Source organism: Phyllostomus discolor, chromosome 3 (assembly GCF_004126475.2).
Source record: "Phyllostomus discolor isolate MPI-MPIP mPhyDis1 chromosome 3, mPhyDis1.pri.v3, whole genome shotgun sequence".
Taxonomy (NCBI): Eukaryota; Metazoa; Chordata; class Mammalia; order Chiroptera; family Phyllostomidae; genus Phyllostomus; species Phyllostomus discolor.
This window is the reverse complement of record NC_040905.2, coordinates 104,470,781-104,490,051: the sequence shown is the minus strand read 5'-3', so window position 1 is coordinate 104,490,051 and position 19,271 is coordinate 104,470,781. Positions and strand designations below refer to the sequence as shown.

Sequence of the window (19,271 nt, the reverse complement as noted above, 5' to 3'; positions counted from 1 at the left end):
CCCTCACCAGCTTTCAAGGCAGCGACTGAAGCAGCACAAAAGGATCCTCCAAGCTCATTTAAAGCCGAAGGAATAGGTTTATTTTCCACAGGATGAGGCTGTTAGTGCTTTATAAATAATGAATAATAAAAAGATTAGGATGTTACAAAATGATATGAAAATGAAATCTGTGTTAGGTGGCTTGTTTGAAAATTGCTAAGTTCTCCCTTATCTAATAAACAGCATATTTAAGGAGATTTTGTGTTGGGTGGTTTTGCTCTTTGGATTTTTAGGGGAAGAAAATGGTTTTGTAAATTGAAAGTGTTAATACTTTTAAAATCTTGATTCTTTTGTCACTAAGGTAGGAGGGTTAGTACATAGCTTAGTACCTCTCCTGAGAGGCCCAGCAAAAATTAATTATATTTCATTTACTGCTTAGGTAACTTCTAAAAGGAGATTGTTTGGGGCATAATCATTTGGGGATTATTTTATTTTTAGGATTGATGTTCAAGGATTATCTAAATTGTTACTAATCTATTCCTGTGCTGCATTTTACTCATTGCCTCTGTTATAGATTTGCAGCAGGTACTGGCCCCTGTCAGAAGTGGGGCACTGTTTGTGATGCACTCAATTGTGTCCTCCCAAAATGCGTATGCTGAAACTGTAACCCTCTGTGCAACTGTGTTTGGAGATAGGATCTTTAAAGAAGTAATTAAAGTTAAATGAGGTCGTAAGGGTGGGGCCCTGACCCAGTGTGCTGGGTGTTCTCATAAGAAGAGGATGAGGTACCAGGAATTGTGTGCACACAGAGAAGAGACCATTTGAGGACACAGAGAGAAGGCGGCATCTGTAAGCCAAGGAGAGAGGCCTCAGGAACATCCAAACCTCCTATGCTGTGGTCGTGGGTTTCCAGCCTCCAGGACTGTGAGAAACAAATTTTCATTGTGCAAGCCTCTCAGGCTGTGCTATCTGATTATGGTAGCCCTAGGAGATGAATCCATTATTAACTGATGTGTCTTCTCCCAGCTTTGATAGGTGTAAGTTCAGATCCTGAGTCCAGCGCTTATTAGCTGTGAGTACTTGGGACGAGCTGGTTAACCTTTTTGTGCCTTGGTTTCCTTTTCTGTAAAATGGGGATAGTATATGCCCCAGAAATTGTGTATCATGCGTATATGTGCTATCTTATTGTGAGCTGTTTTAGGGCCTGACTCCATGAGAGCCCTGCTATCTGATGACAATTCACATGCTGCACGCTCATTGTCCCTGAGGCTCCTGGTTTGTTTTCAGCAATTCACATTCGTCAATACTTGGAGGCATCTTACTAGGATTGGATTTGTGATCAAAGTGGTATGGCGTGGGGGAAAATATGCTGGTTCTGGGATCAGGCTACATAGGTTTTTATTTCAGTTTTGTCTCTCTGTTGGGGTTAGCCGTTGGCTCGCTGCTTTCCTACTCACAGCCTCAGTTTGTTCAGCTCTAAAATGAGGGTAGGAGTGGAATTGGGCTGGATCTTCTTGTATGTGATACAAACTCAGTTTTGTGACTCCATTTTAATCATCCAAATGTGACTAGACCTCTCATGACTGTTTTTGTGGGTTTTCTAACTTGGTTGGGGGTGTTAGTTTCTATAGGGTCTTTTTAAAAAAAGATTTTACTTATTTATTCTAGAGAGTGGGGAAGGGAGGGAGAAAGAGAGGGAGAGAAACATCAGTGTGTGAGAGAAACACTCACTGATTGTCTTTCACACGCACCCAACCAGGGGCCTGGCCTGCAACCCAGGCACGTGCCCTGATCCGGAATCAACAGGCGACCTTGTGGTTTGTGGGATGACGCCCAATTCGCTGAGCCACACCAGTCAGTGCAGTTTCTGTAGGGTTTTGAAGAGGCAGACCTTGTTGGTTATATTGTCTCATATCCCCAGTGCTTTTCTCAGTGCCTGGTATAGAGTTGATGCTCCATGTTTTTATTTTTAACAACTTTATTGAGATACAGTTGCCATATCATATATTCATGTGCCTAAAGAATGTAATTTAATGTTTTTTAGTGAGCACATTTATTGTGTTTGATTATTTTCTCTTCTCATTTAAAATAATGAATGAATTCTTTATCTGGTGCTTCACATGTGGCATCCATTCATTCAGTGTATCAGTATTTGCTGAATGTCTACTCTGTGCAAGGTAAGGAGGTGGTTTTAACACTAGGGATTCAGCAGTGTCACAGTCAGATGAAATCCTGTCTTCGTGCAGTTTATATTCTTGTCAGGAGGACACTGTGAGCCAAGATCTGGTAGTGTTTGGCCTTCCTGTTCTCATGTAGCTTCTCTCTAGGTATTGAATAGAGCTACCCAATGATACCCACAGCCTCCTTTATCTTAGACTTCATTGTCCCTGTTGTTTATGATGTTGCTAACATAGACTGTATTCATTGTAGTTTTTATCTGATCAGTATTCAGTGGGCATGGAGAGGTGACCACAAAATATCAGGCTGGAGGTTACACAATTCTGGGAGCTCCAGAGAAGGAAATGTGAGGGGACCTTTCAGGGTTGAACATTTCCTGGTTATAGATCATGGCTGCAGTGGTGGGGTGACTTGCCTGGTGTCTTCTGATAATGTTCTCCCTTTGCCATGATCTGTGGGTAGCTGTTGTGTTGGAAGAAGGCTGGTATAAGCTGTTCATTGCAGTGGGAAGAGATGGGAGGCTTGAGTTGTATTCATTTGATAGTGAAGCTAGAGACATTGCCCTTGGTCCCATGGAATGCAGCCCTCAAGCAGGACAGCAGCCAGTTTCCAAAATTCTACAAACCAGCCTGGCTTTCATCTACCTTTAAATCAACCTCCTGAGGAAAAAGGCCTGTGTCTGGAAAAAGTATGGAACCCTGAGTAATTAGGAAGCTTGTTTCATAGGCAATTTTCCCTTTTAATTGTAGAGAGGATAATGACAGGTCCTTGGATTCACTAGAGATGAGTCAAAGCTGGATTTTCCAGGGTACAGTTGACCCTTGAACAATGTGGGGGTTAGGGGCACCGACCTCCCACACAGTTAAAAATCTGCATATAATTACCATTGGTGGACTTGACCCTTGAGCAACATGGGTTTGAACTGCATGAGTCAATTGAAAAAAAAAATGTGCTTGCAAGTGGACCTGTAAAGTTCAAATCCATGTTATTCAAGGGCCATCTTCATGCATACCATGCCGTCCTCTCCTCTACTTTGCAGTGGGGGTTACCTGTCTTTGTGGACCCTAAAATAACATCCACGTCACTGGAGAGAGTTCATAAAGTTCAGATTAACTTGAATGCTGTTTTGTTTTCTTTGTAAAATTGTATGTGTCTTCTGTGTAATTTAGATAAAGCATATTTGGCTAAATAGACACATGGACGTCTTGAGCCCTTACTCTATCAGTATTGTTATTTTGAGTCTCTTGTGTATGTGTTGTGGTACAAAGCACCTGAGTCATTACAGTATGTGCTAATTCTATCATCCTGTGTAACTTGGGTGTACTTTGTATGAGGAGAAAGCACATACAAATACAATATAAAAGAGTTTAGGCAAAAACTCTGTAATAATGAATCTGAGTTGGCAATAGCACTATTGATAGAGGTATTTTAATCTTAAAAATATTTGTGTATGTATCTATATTTGTTTTTATTTTATTTGATTTTAACTGTTCAAATATAGTTTTCTGCCTTTTACTCCGATCCCAGCCCACCCCCAGCTATATTTGTTTTTATGTGTAGATAATCTGTAAAGTCTCAAATAACACCAATACTACTAGCACAATGTAATTGCTGAGAACAGATAAAAATGTTCACATATACTTTCCCTAGTTTCCTCCATTCTTGAAAAATATTCGTTCTGTATCTGTATGACCTGAGAATATAGCTAAAACACATTTTTGTCTTTTTCCCTTTAACCTTGTTGATTCTTAGTTTTGTAAGTTTAAGGTAAGTTATGTTTTCCCATCGGTTCTGTTGCTATCTTGCTTGTCACTTTGACTGTTTCAAGTTTATTCTCTGATAGATTCTGCTGGGAGGGCTTATGGGAACATATTTTCTGAGTTCTTACATGTTATTACTAGTTTGTGCTTTTTATACTTAAAAATCAATTTTATGGATCTAAAATCCTTGATCACATTTTCTTATCTTAACTGTGTTACTGCCTTTTGGGGAAGCATTGCTGTCAAAGTTGGATGGTAACCTCATTTTCTTTCCCTTAGAAGTCACTCGCCCAAAGGAGTTCTTCCCTTTCTCTCAAGTTCAGGAATTCTATTAGCATGCGTCTTGGTGTTAGTCATTGAGAATTAGTATTCTCAGGTATATAGTGTACTCTTTCAATGTGTAATTTCAAATTTATTTTAAAAGTTTTTTTAATCATTGTTTAGTATCTACTTCTTTTCTCTGGTTTCTCTCCAGGGGCTTGTTTTCTGTTTGCAGGATTTTATCTGCCCGTTTAAAAATATTTGTCACTTTCTCTCAAGTCTTTTTTTTTTTTTTTTTACCCCTTTTTTCATTTCCTTTTAGTTTTTTTTGGTGCTTGTTCTGTTCACCTTCTGAGTGTTCCTTCTAGGTTGGTGTTTATTTCTGATTTTTTTTTTTTTTTTAGTTTCCTGAGTTTTATCACCTCTTTATTGAGTTTTTCTAATTCTGGTACATGTTGTTTCATGTTTTGTATCATTTTTGTATTGTCTTTTAGCTTGGTTTGAAATAAAAGGTTACAGTTACATGGTATTTCTAGCATGCCTTTATTATTGGCAGGTATATTCTACTTATTCTCTCTCTCTTTTTTCTTACAACTTTGTATAGGATTTTATCTGTATACTTCCTTGTTGCTTAAGTGTAGTCAGGACACTAAACTTTCGAAGGGAGGTGAGGTTGAGGGCAGCATTTTCCTAACTTCACAGAGCCTCCCTTCTGTGGTTTTCATGTAGTGATCAGGGTTACGGCAACCGTTTTCTGAAACTTCTGCCTCAGTTTTCCTTCCCTACTTTTATTAAGATCTTTTCTTTTCTTTGCCTCTGGTGTCTCTGTACTACTTAATTATGACTCAGCTTCAGCCAGTAGTATTTTTTCTTGCTGTGGAGCCCTGTCCTTGGAGTCCTAGTGGGCCAGGTTTGAGAATAAATGGAGGCCAGCCTGCGTTAGTCCCTTAAACTTTACCATAGGTCTCTTGCACTCAGTTGTAGTTTTGTTGTAGTTCTTTACTTGGCCCAGCCTGTTTTTCTTTTTCTTTTTTTAAAGTATATTTTATTGATTATGCTATTACAGTTGTCCCATTTTTTCTCCCATTTATATCCCTCTGCCCTGACCATCCCCCCTGCATTGTCCCCACTTAGTTCATGTCCATGGATCATGCATAAAAGTGCTTTGTTTTCTCCATTTCCTATGCTATTCTTAAACTCCCCGTCTATTTTGTGCCTACCATTTTTGCTTCTTATTCCTTGTACCTTTTCCCCATTCTCCCCCCTCCTCCTACCCACTGATAACCTTCCATGTGATCTCCATTTCTGTGATTCTGTTCCTGTTCTAGTTGTTTGTTTACCTTGCCTTTTTTTTTAAGGTTCCAGTGTTGATTGTTGTGATTTTGTTGTCATTTTACTGTTCATATTTTTGATCATCTTTTTTTCTTAGAAAAATCCCTTTAACATTTTATATAATAAGGGCTTGGTAATGATGAACTTCCTTAACTTGATCTTATCTGGGAAGCACTTTACCGGCCCTTCCATTCTAAATGAAAGCTTTGCTGGATAGAGTCATCTTGGATGTAGGTCCTTGCCTTTCATGACTTCAAAATACTTCTTTCCAGCCCCTTCTTGCCTGCAAGGTTTCTTTTGATAAATCAGCTGATAGTCTTATGGGAACTCTGTTGTAGGTAACTGTCTCCCTTTCACTTGCTGCTTTTATGATTCTCTCCTTATCTTTCATCTTGGGTAATGTAATTGTGATGTGCCTTGATGTGTTCCTCCTTGGGTCCAACTTCTTTGCAACTCTCTGAGCTTCCTGGACTTCCTGGAAGTCTATTTCCTTGCCAGATTGAGGAAATTCTCCTTCATTACTTTTTCAAATAAATATTCAATATCTTGTTCTTCCTTTTCTCCTTCTGGTACTCCTATGATTTGGATGTTGGAACTTTTAAAGTTGTTCTGGAGATTCCTAAGCCTCTCCTCCTTTTTTTTTAAAAAAAAAAAATTCTCGTTTCTTCATTCCCTTCTGGTTGAATGTTTATTTCTTCCTTCTGGTCCAAATCATTGAGTCCTTGTTTCCTTCCCGTCACTATTGGTTCTCTGTACATTTTTCTTTATTTCACTTTGCATAGCCTTTACTTCTTCCTCTATTTTGCGACCATAGTCAACCATTCCTGTGAGTGTCCAGATTACCAGCCTTTTGAACTCTACATCTAATAGCTTGGCTGTCTCTTCATTGCTTAGTTCTATTTTTGGAATTTTGGTATGTTTTTTCATTTGGGCCATATTTCTTTGTCGTGGCATACTTATTGCGTTTTAAGGGGCAGAGCCTTCAGCATTCACCAGGGTAGGGCAACCCACAGTTGCTGTTTGGTGCTGTATGTTGGGGAGGGGTCTGAGAGGGAACAATACCACTTGCTTAGCTCTCAGCCAGCTTTCAGTCCCTTCCCCTGCTACCTACAAGCAAATTTGGCCCTTCTGGTGCTGATTCCTGGGTGGGTGTGTCTATGTAAACTATAGGACCCTGTGGGTCTCTCCAAGGAACTCTCCTGTGAGGCTGGGAGTTTCTCCCAGCACTGCAATGCCTACTGGTCTTTATAGCCAGAGATTCTGAGACTTTCTTTTCCTGTTCTGGAACCCTGCGTTGCATTGTCTGTGTTGTTCCCTAGTTGTTCCTCCCAGTTTATCTGCATGCAAATGTGGGATTGCGTGGTCTACCAACTACTGCCTTGCCACACATCTTTTTCACCTGTCTCTGCCCCTCCTACCAGTCTGAATGAATGTTTCTTCTTGAACTCCTTGGTTGTCAGACTTCCATATAATTTGATTTTCTGGCAGTTCTGGTTGTTTTTGTTTTTAAATTTGTTGTTGTCCTTCTTTTAGTTGTGTAAGGAGGCAAAGCATATCTACCTACACTTCCATTTTGGCTGGAAGTCCTGTTTTTCTTTCCAGAGATTACCTGTTGGCGACTTAAGGTTCTTTTCGCAGGATATTTCATCAGATGTCTTCTGGCTTCTGCATTCTTCTACACAGATGCTGATGCCATACAGACCTTGTGGCTGTTGGTTTGTCCTTACTGGTTATATTTTGGGGTCTGTGGGGGTACCTTGCCATCTAGCTTTGTTATATTATCTGTAGGCTTTTAGTTAACTGGAAATTTAAAATAATACTAATAAATCCCCTCATAATATACTCCCACCTGACAAAGTACAAAAGAAGAAAAACTACCAGTGAGTTGAAATTGAAGGTGGATAGTCAGCTGGTAATAGACCAATTGATTACTGTGCATCAGAGCTCATTTTGCTTCACAAAAGTGATTACTCTGCTGGCTCCTAAACATTGCCCTTTATTCAGAGCAGAGCTTCCCAGCCAGGCTGCTGTGGAGGGCTCATGGGGGTGAGATGGTGATTGCTTCAATCCTTGAGGCTGAGGGACCGAGGTGGCAGCAGCCCCCATCCAGTTGTTTCCAACCTGAGAGGCTTCATCTGTGCACCCTCAGTGGGCATAGAAATGTCATTTCAAGCCTTGTTTATGGATTTATTATGTATTTATTCATTAAACATTTTTATTTTTAAAGAAAACTTTATTTAGAAAAATTTTAATCCTACAGAAAAGGTACAAGGCTAATACAATGAACTTGGGTACACAAACACTTCACCTAGATTCACCAGTTCATATTTTGCACATTTTCTTTATTTATACACATATTATTAATAAGTAAACAAATGAATAAATATATGTAGAAGTATATGTATGTATATTATGCATAAGTATTTTTTCCCCTACTATTTGAAAGTTGTTTCAGGCATTGTGATTCTTTATTCCTAAATCTTTTTACATTTATATCCCAAGAATAAAGACAACCTCTTACATTACCACACAATTATTATCATACCTGAGAAAATTGACAATAATTCCATAACATGTAGCACACAGTCCATTTTTGCAATTCTCTAATTGTTCCTAAAATGTCTCTTTTAGCCATTCTCCCCTAGATTCAGGATCCAAACAGGGTTTATGAATTACCTTTGCTTGTTTTGACATTTGACTGTCCTTGAGACTGAATTCTATGCCATGTACTCTGCTGCATTTGGGGAAACAAAGATTGGGGGGGAGCCAAGTTCCTTCTTTTAAGGAACCCGTGGTCTAGAAGCAGCCATATTACAAATAAAAGCAAAACTGATTTGGACCTCCTAGACCTCTTGGCTGGTAGCTTTATTTGTAGGAGCTCCAATTCACCTTCATGCCAGTTGGCATCCGGCTCCCTTCCTCCTGGTCTTCAACCCACTGTGCCTGGTCAGCTTCCTGGAATCCATAGGGACCCATTTGTGTTTGGGCACTGACATGCTTTGCATTAAGACAAATGTGCTTTTTTGAACAGGCCAGTGACAGTTTTGCTGAGGTTGCTGAACCATAAACCACCTAAATTTTGTGTCATGCCCTTGCTTTGACATGTTCCCATCCCACAGCCATCTGCGGAATTTGTCGGAATGCTAGTGTTAATGTGCAGTAGGGGGTCTGAAACTGGAATTTCTACAGGGGCCAGTGAGTAATGGAAGTGTACAAAGGAGGCCTCATGTGAGAAAATGGAGTGGGCAGTCTTTGGGGAACTGGGAAGCACTTGTCATCTAGCCACAGCTCCTCAGTGCTAACTGCGTGTGACCTCAAGGGCATGTGGGCCGTGTGGGTTGGCAGTGGGACTTTTCAAGAGACATTGGAAAGCTAGATCTTTAAGGGAAATGACTTAATTTTTAATTATTTCCACCTAATTAAAAGCCAGATCACATCCACACTCATATACTTTGAGTGTCAACAAAGCACATGTACAAAGCCAGACATTTCTTGGGGCTGGGATGAGTGGTATTATCCCACTCCTTCAGTGACCTTTGTCTTTTTTTCTCTTTCTGCTTCCTGGCCTCCGTTGCTGTATTTTGTTGTTACTTTCTTATTTTTGCTTCATTCACAGTCCATGTTTTTGCCTGAGGACTCAGGAGGCTTGGATTTGATGAGACCATTGTGACTTGTTCAAGAGCCAGATTGAGTTTTCAACTTGGTATTCGGATGTGGGATCTTTCTCTCCAAATGCTGTGTTACTAGCAACAGCTCCTCCACTGCAGATCAAAATGCCAGGCACCATACTGTGTCTTTGAAAGAAAGGGGTCATTCTAGGCCTTTTCCCCCTTCCCTCACATGCAAGTTGGAGATAATAATAGTGACTACACTCCTCATTCCCAAACCCCACTTGAAGTTTTTTCTGGGCTCTGTCTCAGTGGTCCTGCTGGCATTCTCTCAAAGGAGGTGGGTAGATTTCTTGAACTACATCCCTCTGAATGATGATATTCATCAAAGTAATAGTGGTGACTGGACCTTGTTATTCCTAGATACTATTAAATATTTAATATGCTGTATTTATATTTATCACACTAATGTGCTTGGCCTTTCAGTACCATTTATGAGCTATTCAGTAACCCTTTCAGCACTACTGTGTGGGCTGTTATTATAAATCCATATTTTTTTCAATTCAAGTTATTTATTGCAAATTAGAAGTGAACATGACTGATTGCAAAACTCATAAAAATTGGATATTCATTCTACTTGAAGATTCTTTTTTTAAAATATTTTATTTATTTTTATTTTTAGGGAGGGAAGGGAGGGAGGGAGAGAGAGAGAGAGAGAGAGGGAGAGAGAGAGAGAGAGAGAGAGAGAAACATCAATGTGCGGTTGCTGGGGGTTATGGCCTGCAACCCAGGAATATACCCTGGCTGAGAATCGAACCTGGGACACTTTTGGTTCCCAGCCCTCACTCAATCCACTGAGCTATGCCAGCCAGGGCTGAAGATTCTTTTTAAGGGATCCATTGTAGGTGATATGGAAGGGTGTGGATTTAAAAAAATTATTATCACAACAGCATTTTAAATCACATTGATTTTTTTTAGTATTTTCATGCTATTACTTCAAGATCTCTGATAGTGGGATGTCCACATAAAATTCTCACTGTAGATTTGGTTTATAGCTAGTAGAGTGTAAGCTCTCTTAGTTTACAAAGCTTAGGAAGAAACTCTGATCTTTGAATCTTTAACAAACAATCCATGTTTTTATTTAATCCCAACCCATGTTTTTTATTTAATAAAAATTGCTATCATGCTATTTTCTCCAATCCTGCCTGATGTTCTTTTGGGGGATGCTGCCCTGGCCCATTCTTTGAAACAACATATATAATCTAGCAGGTCACATGTCAACTGGGCCTTAGGCTGGAGCTGAACCTGGAAAATATTTTTCAAGCCATCCTGCCTCCATCCTTTCATTTTGAGGTAGAACTATTGGGAGTGTGATGGGAAAAAAAAAAACAAACCAGCATTGAGTGGGAGGTTGGGTCCCATATATGAAGGTCTTACTGCTGCCAGATTCTGTGAATGAAATGGGCAGGGAGAATTAGTACCACCTTCAGGTACTAGCTGTAGGTGCTAAAGCCTCCCATAATCTCTCCTTTAGTGAGCTTCCTAATGTTAGTGTGGGCTCTGCCATCCTCTGGAGGAGTTGGAACCTGGCCTGGCTAGTGATAGCCACAAAGGGCAGTGAGGCTCAGCTGGTCATCACTGGGTGAGGAAGTATCAGGATTGCTGTAGATCTGAGTCAGGGCTAAACTCAGGATTTCTTTCTTTTCTTTGTAAAACCGTAGTTCTTGTCCTGCTTTCCTGGCTTCCTCCAACTCCCTCAGGGCCATTCGTAGCTCTTGAGAGAGAATTCCTGGGGTCTCCTGCTCCTTCATGATCCAGTCCAGGGCCATGTGGCTGTGCATCTTTTCATCCAGGGAGTACTGGGAATAGTAGGAGATGACTTCCTGTCGGGAACACTTTGTTTCACGCAGGGCCTTCAGGCTTCCATTCCAGTGTAACAGTTGGAAAATGGTCATCAGCTCCTGAAATCCCAGCATGGTCTTCCCCATGTTCGACTCCAACATGTAGTGGTAGGCTCCGACGCTGGTGCTGGGGTCATCCGCGTCATCCAGGGTGCCGCTAGTGGAGGCGACTGCTTCCTGCACGCTCTCCATAATGAATTCCTTGGTGATCCTTCGAGAGGGAAGCTCATTCAAGAGGGAGTTGATTAGGGCCACTTTAGCTGCATCCTGTCTGGCTTCAGCTCTACTTAAGCAGCACTGAAAGTTGCCAAAACAGCTTCCCCCTGGAAGGGCCACATAACTCACAAAGGGTGGCCCAGGAGATGGAAGGGACTCGTACACCACCAGGCCTTCACTGGGGAATGCAGCCCTCTGTTGCTGCTTGCCTTCCCAAAACTCCTGCAACATTGACACCTCATTCAAATCTTTGAAGACTAGAGCTGGGTCTCTGTGAGGCAACACTTGGGCAATGGTGTGTCTCATAAACCCATATTTTGTTTGTTGAAAATCTTTTTTTCTAATGGGTATTTTTTTTAAAAAACTTTTTATTTTGAAGTAATCTTAAATTCGCTGTAGAATTGTAATATTAGTAAAAGAATTCCCATGTGCCCTTCAGTCATATTCACTAATTGCTAGTATTTTGCCACATTTGAAATAGAGTTATCTGTTTATACATTTGCCCATATCAGCCTTTTCCTTGATCCATTTAAGAGTTCGTTGTAGGCCCCGGCTGGGTAGCTAAGTTGGTTGGATTGTCGTCCTGATACCTAAGTCTGTGGGTTCATTCCCTAGTCGGGGCGTATACGAAAATCAATAGTTGTAAACATCAAGGCTTTTACCCCTAAGAACTTGTATTTCCTAAGAATAAGGGCAGTTTCTTATATAACTACAGTATGATGATAAAATTCAGGAAATTTAACATCGATGCAGTGTTATTATGTAAAGCAGAGCCCATATTCATATTTCACCAATTGAGCCAATTAAGCCTTTTATGGCCATTTTCTTTGCCTGATCCAGGATCTGGGCCAGAATCAGGCACTGCACTGAATCATCGGACTCTTCAGTCTCCCTTGCTCTGGACCACTTCCACAGCTTCTTTGATTTTCATGACCTTGCCTTTATTGCATTCCTTTTCTGGCCAGTTGCTTTTTAGAACAGCCTTCCATTTGAGCTTGTCAGCTGTTTTCTCATGATTAGATCCAGGTTATGCATTTTTGACAGGAACTCAAGGGTTTTCAGTCTGTTTCTTCTTGGCCTGATAGAGGGACACCAGCTAGCAAGTACACTTCTCATCTTAGAGATTGCAAAGCTTGATACCAAGAGGTGAAGGTTAAGAGCAGAGCTGGCACTCAGTGGCCCCAGGCAGAATTCCTCTCACAAATGTGTTTTGTTTGGCATGTGCGATGTTAGAAATTGTGAATCCGAATTTTAAGACCTTGACATGTCACAGAAATATCCAGATTTTCAGTGGGTCTTGAAAGGTTTGACGATCTGGCAACACGTGGCCTCACTTTCATGTGCCTCGTGTCAGTTCGGGGATGCCCCCTTCAGATGGGCACACACTGTGTACTTCACTGTGACTCTGACCCCTCACATGATGCCCAGTGTGTGTTCCCCTCACCTACTCCACTCCTTTATGTTGCCTGCCTGGCTCCTGCAGGTTCATGAGTCTGAAACCTCTGGGACAGGCTTGCAGCTCTGCTCTCTCTGTATTCAGCTCCTGCACAGCATGTGCATCCTTCTTGGGGCCCCATCAGGAAATGATTTGCCTTTTGTATCTACTCCTCTGGCCTATTCTTCCTTCTTTTAGGGAGGTTGGCCAATGGATATTCATTCTTATCTCTCCTGCAGTGATACTATTTGTAGTTCACTCTTTCTAAAGGTAGATTATCATGTGGAGTACCTTAGGGTGTCCCAGACTGGCTCTCATAGAAGCTCCATTTACTGGGAGGCTCCTTCAACTCCCAGTCACTGTGGGAAATGCCACATTCCTATAGGGACCTAAACCAGCCTAGGGAAATCAGACAAGTAATTTCTGAGGAGGAAGGGTTGAATCTGGCTATGTATGGAGTTGACTAGGGGACAAGCTGGGGGAAGTAGACTCAGTATTGATATGGGCCTGGAAATACTTCCAGGGATGATTAAGGAATCACTCTAGGTCTTCCTTAGCCTGTTACTACCCTGGGAAGAACAGATCTCTTTGTGTTAGAATATGATAACAATGGAGTCCTGGTATATAATTTTTGAATAATGATAATAGTAACAGTGATTATAAAAAATAATAACTAATAGCTGTTGCTGGTGGTTCAGCTGGTTGGAGTATCACCCCATGCACCAAAAGGTTGTGGGTTTGATTCCTAGTCAGGGCACACACCTAGGTTGTGGGTTCATTCCTCACTTGAGGTATGTATAGGAGGCAACCAATAGATGTTTCTCTCTCTCTCCCCACTTTCTCTGCCTAAAGTCAATAAACATATCTTTGGGTAAGGATTAAAAGAATAATAATAATAACTGATATTTAGTACTTACTATATGCCAGACACTTTATATGTTTTTGTATTTATGTGTACACACCAACATAGACATACCTGTGTTTTAATTCTCCCTAGTTTTTATGGTAGGTACTTTTGTCATTCTATTTTGCAGGTAATAAAACCAGGGCTCAGACAGATAAAGTGACTTGCCCAAGGTCACAGAGAGGTAAAGCCAGCCTGTCTGACCTCAGAGCAAACAATTTTAATGGCACAAAGGACTGAAGTGAGCTGCCTTCTTGATATATAAATGCCCCAAGAAGTAACTTGAAAGAGTTTTGAGTGAGTGAGATGACAGTCAAGTATGACTGTGCTTATTGAGTTTGGAACACTGTGATTTTCCTGTTGTGCTCAGGATATTTTGGGTGTGTGTCATCTGCAATTAATTACCTTCATGAGTTACTGGAGTTGTTTGGGCTGTTTCCTTGGCTCTGGATATGAAATGTGGGGGCCAGCATGCCTTTCTGAGTAGAATTTACCAGGTGGCTAATGAGATGGGGTTTATAAAAGAGGTAGTGAGATGATGGGAACAGGGAGAGCACTAAAAATCAAACAAGCTTTTTATGCGCCCCCCCCCCCCCCCCCCCCCCAATGCAGACTTCCTGGAATTCGAGTTCCCTGGCAAACCTTGCCCTGTCTTATCAGAGAAAATGGCTGGAAAGGAGGGAGCAGTAGTCAGATTTCTTGGATAGGGGAAGAGGAAGAGGTTACTGTTTTCTGGAGTGTTAAGAGACAGGCTATCACAGTAGCACAGAGGGCAGTGAGTGGGTTTTGGGCTGCAGCATGGCCCAAAAGTGTCCTGGAAGCTTGCTAAAATGCAGCCCCCAGGCCCATCCTGGTGCGTGGGTTGCTAAGTTCTGCAGTATGCCCTGAGAATTTGCTTCTAAGTCTTTTTTTTTAAATCCTGCATGTGTTAGTGTGTGGTTTTCTACAAACAAAACATTCTTCTTTGTAATTGCATACAATAATCAAAATCAGGAAAATTAAAATTGATACATTTCTACCATCTAGTCCTTACCTCACATTAACTTGCACTGATTGTCTCTTTTGCAAAATGATGGAGTCCAAAATGACTTGTTGCGTTTACTTGTCATGTTTCCTCGGTCTGGAACACTTCCTTGCTTTCTTTGATTTCCATGACCCTGAAATTTTTTAAGATTATAGGCCCATTTATTTTGCAGGATGGTACTCAGTTTGGTTGGTTTCATGTTTCCTTATGGTTTGATTCAGTGGCTGTGCCTTTGGTACAAGTATCACAAAGATGATGCGTCCTGGCAGGTGGTGCACGACTTCAGTTCGTTTCGTTGCCAGTCCCATTAACTTTGGTGTCCTGATGAAGGTGCTGTCTGCCACCCTTCTCCACTGTGAAGTTAATCTTTTCCCTTTTACGATTGTTAAGTATTTTGTGGAGAGGCAGTTGGTGCCTTTGTAAATATCTCATTATGCATTCAACTTTCCATTTCTTCATTTGTGGATTCGTGGATTTCTACTATATTCAGTAGTTCATAATCAGTTGTTGTTATTTTGATGTTCAAATTGCCCCAGATTTGTCCAGTGGGAACCTTTTTGTTGGCATCTGTGTCCTTTTGAAATGCCCCATGAGCTTACACTGGCACCTTGACCTTCAGTTGAACACTACAGTGCTGACTTCGGGTTTTCTCACTTTATTTGGTCACTCCCCCTCTTTGTAACTGGTCTCCAGTGGCTGTGGACTGAACTATTCAGGAAGGAGGAAGAGCAGAGCTGGGGGGAGATCAGCTCTTTGAATGAGCCCTTCCAGCTGATTCCATTGTGGAAGATCCTCTATCCTCTGACCGCATTAGGGGAACCTTGGCCTAGTTTTGAGGGTGTGGACTTCAGAGTACCCAGACACCACTTGCAGTCCCACTCCTGTGTGACTTTGGCCAGCCAACTAGCCCTGCTGAGCCTCTATTCCCTCATTTGGTCAAGTGTGGATAATAGTATTACTTTATGGTTATGGGCTAAAATGAGATCAATAAGATCTGTCCACTTTCTACACGGTCTCAGTCTAGATGGGGGAGGTGAGCACAGGCCAGGAGTAATAAAGTGTTCAACTTGTGGGGAGAGAGCTTATCTGGGGTATGGTGGGGGCAGGAGAGGGAGTGGTCCCAAATCCTGGGTGGTGGAGGCGGGTTAGCAGGAAGGGCTTTTGAGGACCCGCTTGTAAAATTTGTAGGTGTTCACCAGGGACCTGGGCAGGTGGGGAAATTGCAGACAGAGGGCCAGCTCAGCCTCAGCAAGGCACTGTAGTCAGGATGAACCTGACTGGTGTGGGCTGCAGTGAGGAGATGATTACCAAACCCTAGGGTGGGGGTGGGGCTCTCTGTTGGCCTGTCATAGGAGCTCCTGGAGAAGCCCTGGACAGCGAGAGGAGGGTGTGGGGCAGGATAGCCTGTGTGACAGCCTGGAGCGGTCTCCTTTTTCACTCTGACCCTTTCACTGCCTGGATGCTGGCTACCTGGCTGGGTTTTATTTCTTCAAACCTCTTTTGATTGTTTATTGTGATTTTCAACCTTTTTCATCTCATGACACACATAAACTAATTCTGAGATCTGATGGCTGTTGTTGTTTTTTAAATTTATAATATAAGGGAAAAAGGTCAGTGCCCTTGACTAAACAGTCAGGTATTGTATGTTTTAAAAATTCTTGTGGCACGCTAGTTGAAAATCCCTGGTTTATTGTATTACAAAGGCAGTATAGAGGAGTGGTCAGTTTCTGACTCTGGAGTTAGCTCCCTGGCTTTGGATCCTAGCTCTGTCACTTGTCACTCTTGTCATTTGCTAGGAGAATTACTGAGTCTTTGTAGGTATCTGAAAATCTGGCTGACCCTGCTTCCCTTCCCTTGTCTCCCAGTCAGTGCTGAACTGTGTTACCTACTACTAATACCAGGTCATGGTGGAGGTTAAAGAGGGTGTAAATGCAGATGTGCTCTGTGAAAGACAATGCAAAAATACACGCAGTGTCCATCCTAGCCATGGGCTGAGAGGTTGGGTGCTTCAGAAAAGGTGGTGGGGCTGGACTTGGGGGTCTCAGGAGACCAAAAGGGGAACACACACAGTCTGGAAAAAATGATTTTTCAGCCTTGACTCTTTTATTTTGCACTGATCATGACCTCGAATACTTAGGCGTTGCTGTATATACCATGGGGCCAGGAGATTTATGCCTCCCTTCCTGCTTTTTGTTGGTGGCCTCTAGGGACAGTCATGTTTTTGGATAGCCTGTTCACTTAACCATGTTTTTCTAGTTGTCAGGTGTGGTTATGTTTAATGCCTACTCAGTACCCACCCAACAGTGGACCTGAGGTACCCTCCCTCCTGCCAGCTTCTGGTTGAGGAAAGCAAATTCCTGTAGGTGCATCTCACTGTGATGTTTTGAAGCCTGTGAATTACCGAATGCACCTTATAGGGTCATTGGATTCATTTTGAGTAATTATCCTTTGAGTGGTGCTGTCTGGGGTGGCCGGTTGTTTGTTCTGACATTGGGGCAGGCATAATTGCTTTGACTTACAAACATTAATTATTGCAGTCATTGGAAGCTGTTTGAGAGGTACTTGCCACCTCCTCCATGGTTTGTTTCCTTTCCTGTTGCCAGCAGGTGTATTTGGGGCTGAGGGTAGGAGCTGGCAAAGTGTTTTGGAATCCTTCAGATGAATACAAGGATACTTCTGTCTGTCTCCCCTGACACCACCCCAGTCTTCCCATTGCTGGCCATCATCATTTCTTGCCTGGATGGATGATGAATCACAACAGCTTTCTTCTGTTCTGCACACTTGCCTGCTTCTACTTCCCACCCCTTTTGTTTTTCCACATGGCATGTTTTTCCCCTGCAAACACCTTTTACTGGCTGCCCTTCAGGCTTAAAGGTCACACTTCTTACCAAGTCTCAAGGTCCCTCAGAAGTCCCTCAGGAGTCCCCACCCTGCTCCAGTATCCCTGACTTCCCTTAGTTCCAGGAACAGGCCAGACACAGGCTGGTCTTAGGGCTTTGCCTGGACTTATTCCTTTGCCCAGAACCTTGCTACTCAAAGTGTGGTCTGTCAGTATTGGCATCCCTAGGGGTCTTGATAGAAATGCAGAGCCTCAGGCCCCACCTGAGGCACTGATGAAAATCTGCATTTTAGCAAAACCTTCAGGTGAGCCCACCCCCCACTTCTTCACTTCCTTCTGGTCTTGCCTATTTCACCTTTTAGAAAGACCTTCTAGACTAACCCATCTAAAAATATCCACTTACTCTGTATCCTTTCCCCTTGCTTTATTTATTTATTTTTAAGTTGATAGGCTTTTTTGGGGAACAGTTTTAGATTTACAGAAACGTGAACAGAAATTAGAGTTCCCACACACCCCTTTGTGCCTTCCTCCTCAATTCCCCCTATTATTAACATCTTGCATTGGTAGGGTACGTTTATTACAATCGATGAACTAACACTGATGCATTATTAATGACTGAAGTCCATGTTTACGTCAGGGTTCACTCTTGGTGGTGCACATTCTGTGGGTTTGGACAGATGTATAATGACATGCACCACCAGCACAGTGTCATACAGACTAGTTTCACTGCCCTAAAAATCCTCCATGTTTCACCTGTTCATCCTGTCCCCAACCCCTGGCAACCACTGACATTCTTATAGTCTCTGTGCTTTTTCCTTTTTCAGGGTGTCATGTAGTTGGAATCAAAGTTTATAGCCTTTTCAAATTGACGTCTTTCTTTTTTTTAATATATTTTATTGATTATGCTATTACAGTTGTCCAATTTCCCCCCTTCACTCCCCTGCACCCTGTACACCCTCTCCCACCCACATTCCCCCTTTTAGTTCAGGTCCATGTGTCATACTTATAAGTTCTTTAGCTTCTACATTTCTCATACTATTCTTACCCTCCCCCTATCTATTTTCAACCTACCATCTATGCTACTTATTCTCTGTACCTTTTCCCCTTCTCTCCTCCTCCCACTCCCCTGTTGCTAACCCTCCATGTGATCTCCATTTCTGTGGTTCTGTTCCTGTTCTAGTTATTTGCCTAGTTTCTCTTGGTTTTGCTTTAGGTGTGGTTGTTAATAATTGTGAGTTTGCTGTCATTTTACTCTACATGTTTTTTTTAATCTTCTTTTCTTAGATAAGTCCCTTTAACATTTCATAAAGTAAGGGCTTGGTGATGATGAACTCCTTTAACATGACCTTATCTGAGAAGCACTTTATCTGCCCTTCCATTCTAAATGAAAGCTTTGCTGGATAGAGTAATCTGGGATATAGGTCCTTGCCTTTCATGACTTGGAATACTTCTTTCCAGCCCCTTTTTGCCTGTGAGGTCTCTTTTGAGAAATCAGCTGACAGTCTGATGGGAACCCCTTTGTAGGTTACTGTCCCCTTATCTCTTGCTGTTTCTAGGATTCTCTCCTTCATTTTTACCTTGGCTAATGTAATTATGATGTGCCTTGGTGTGTTCCTTCTTTCATTTAGCACTGTGCATTTCAGTTTCCTCTATGTCTTTTCATGGCTATGTAGCTCATTTCTTTTCATAACTGATAATATTATAGTGTCTGGCTGCACTACAGTTTATTTATCCATTCACCTATTGAAGGGCATCTTGGTTGCTTCCAAGCTTTGGTAATTATAAATAAAACTGCTAAATATCATGTGTAAGGGTTTTTTTTATTGTTGTTTAT

General features: G+C 41.8%; 2 protein-coding genes across 5 annotated transcripts in view; one reads left to right on the top strand and one right to left on the bottom strand.

Annotated features, from left to right (window-relative positions):
* SNX29 (sorting nexin 29) overlaps positions 1-19,271 on the top strand; it is a 574,556-nt gene that overhangs the window by 199,350 nt on the left and 355,935 nt on the right. The window lies entirely within an intron of this gene.
* LOC114496876 (protein limb expression 1 homolog) lies at positions 10,000-11,541 on the bottom strand. Its single transcript, XM_036020922.1, has one exon. It carries the CDS (start codon positions 11,539-11,541, stop codon positions 10,714-10,716), a length of 828 nt encoding a protein of 275 aa, XP_035876815.1. The 3' UTR covers positions 10,000-10,713.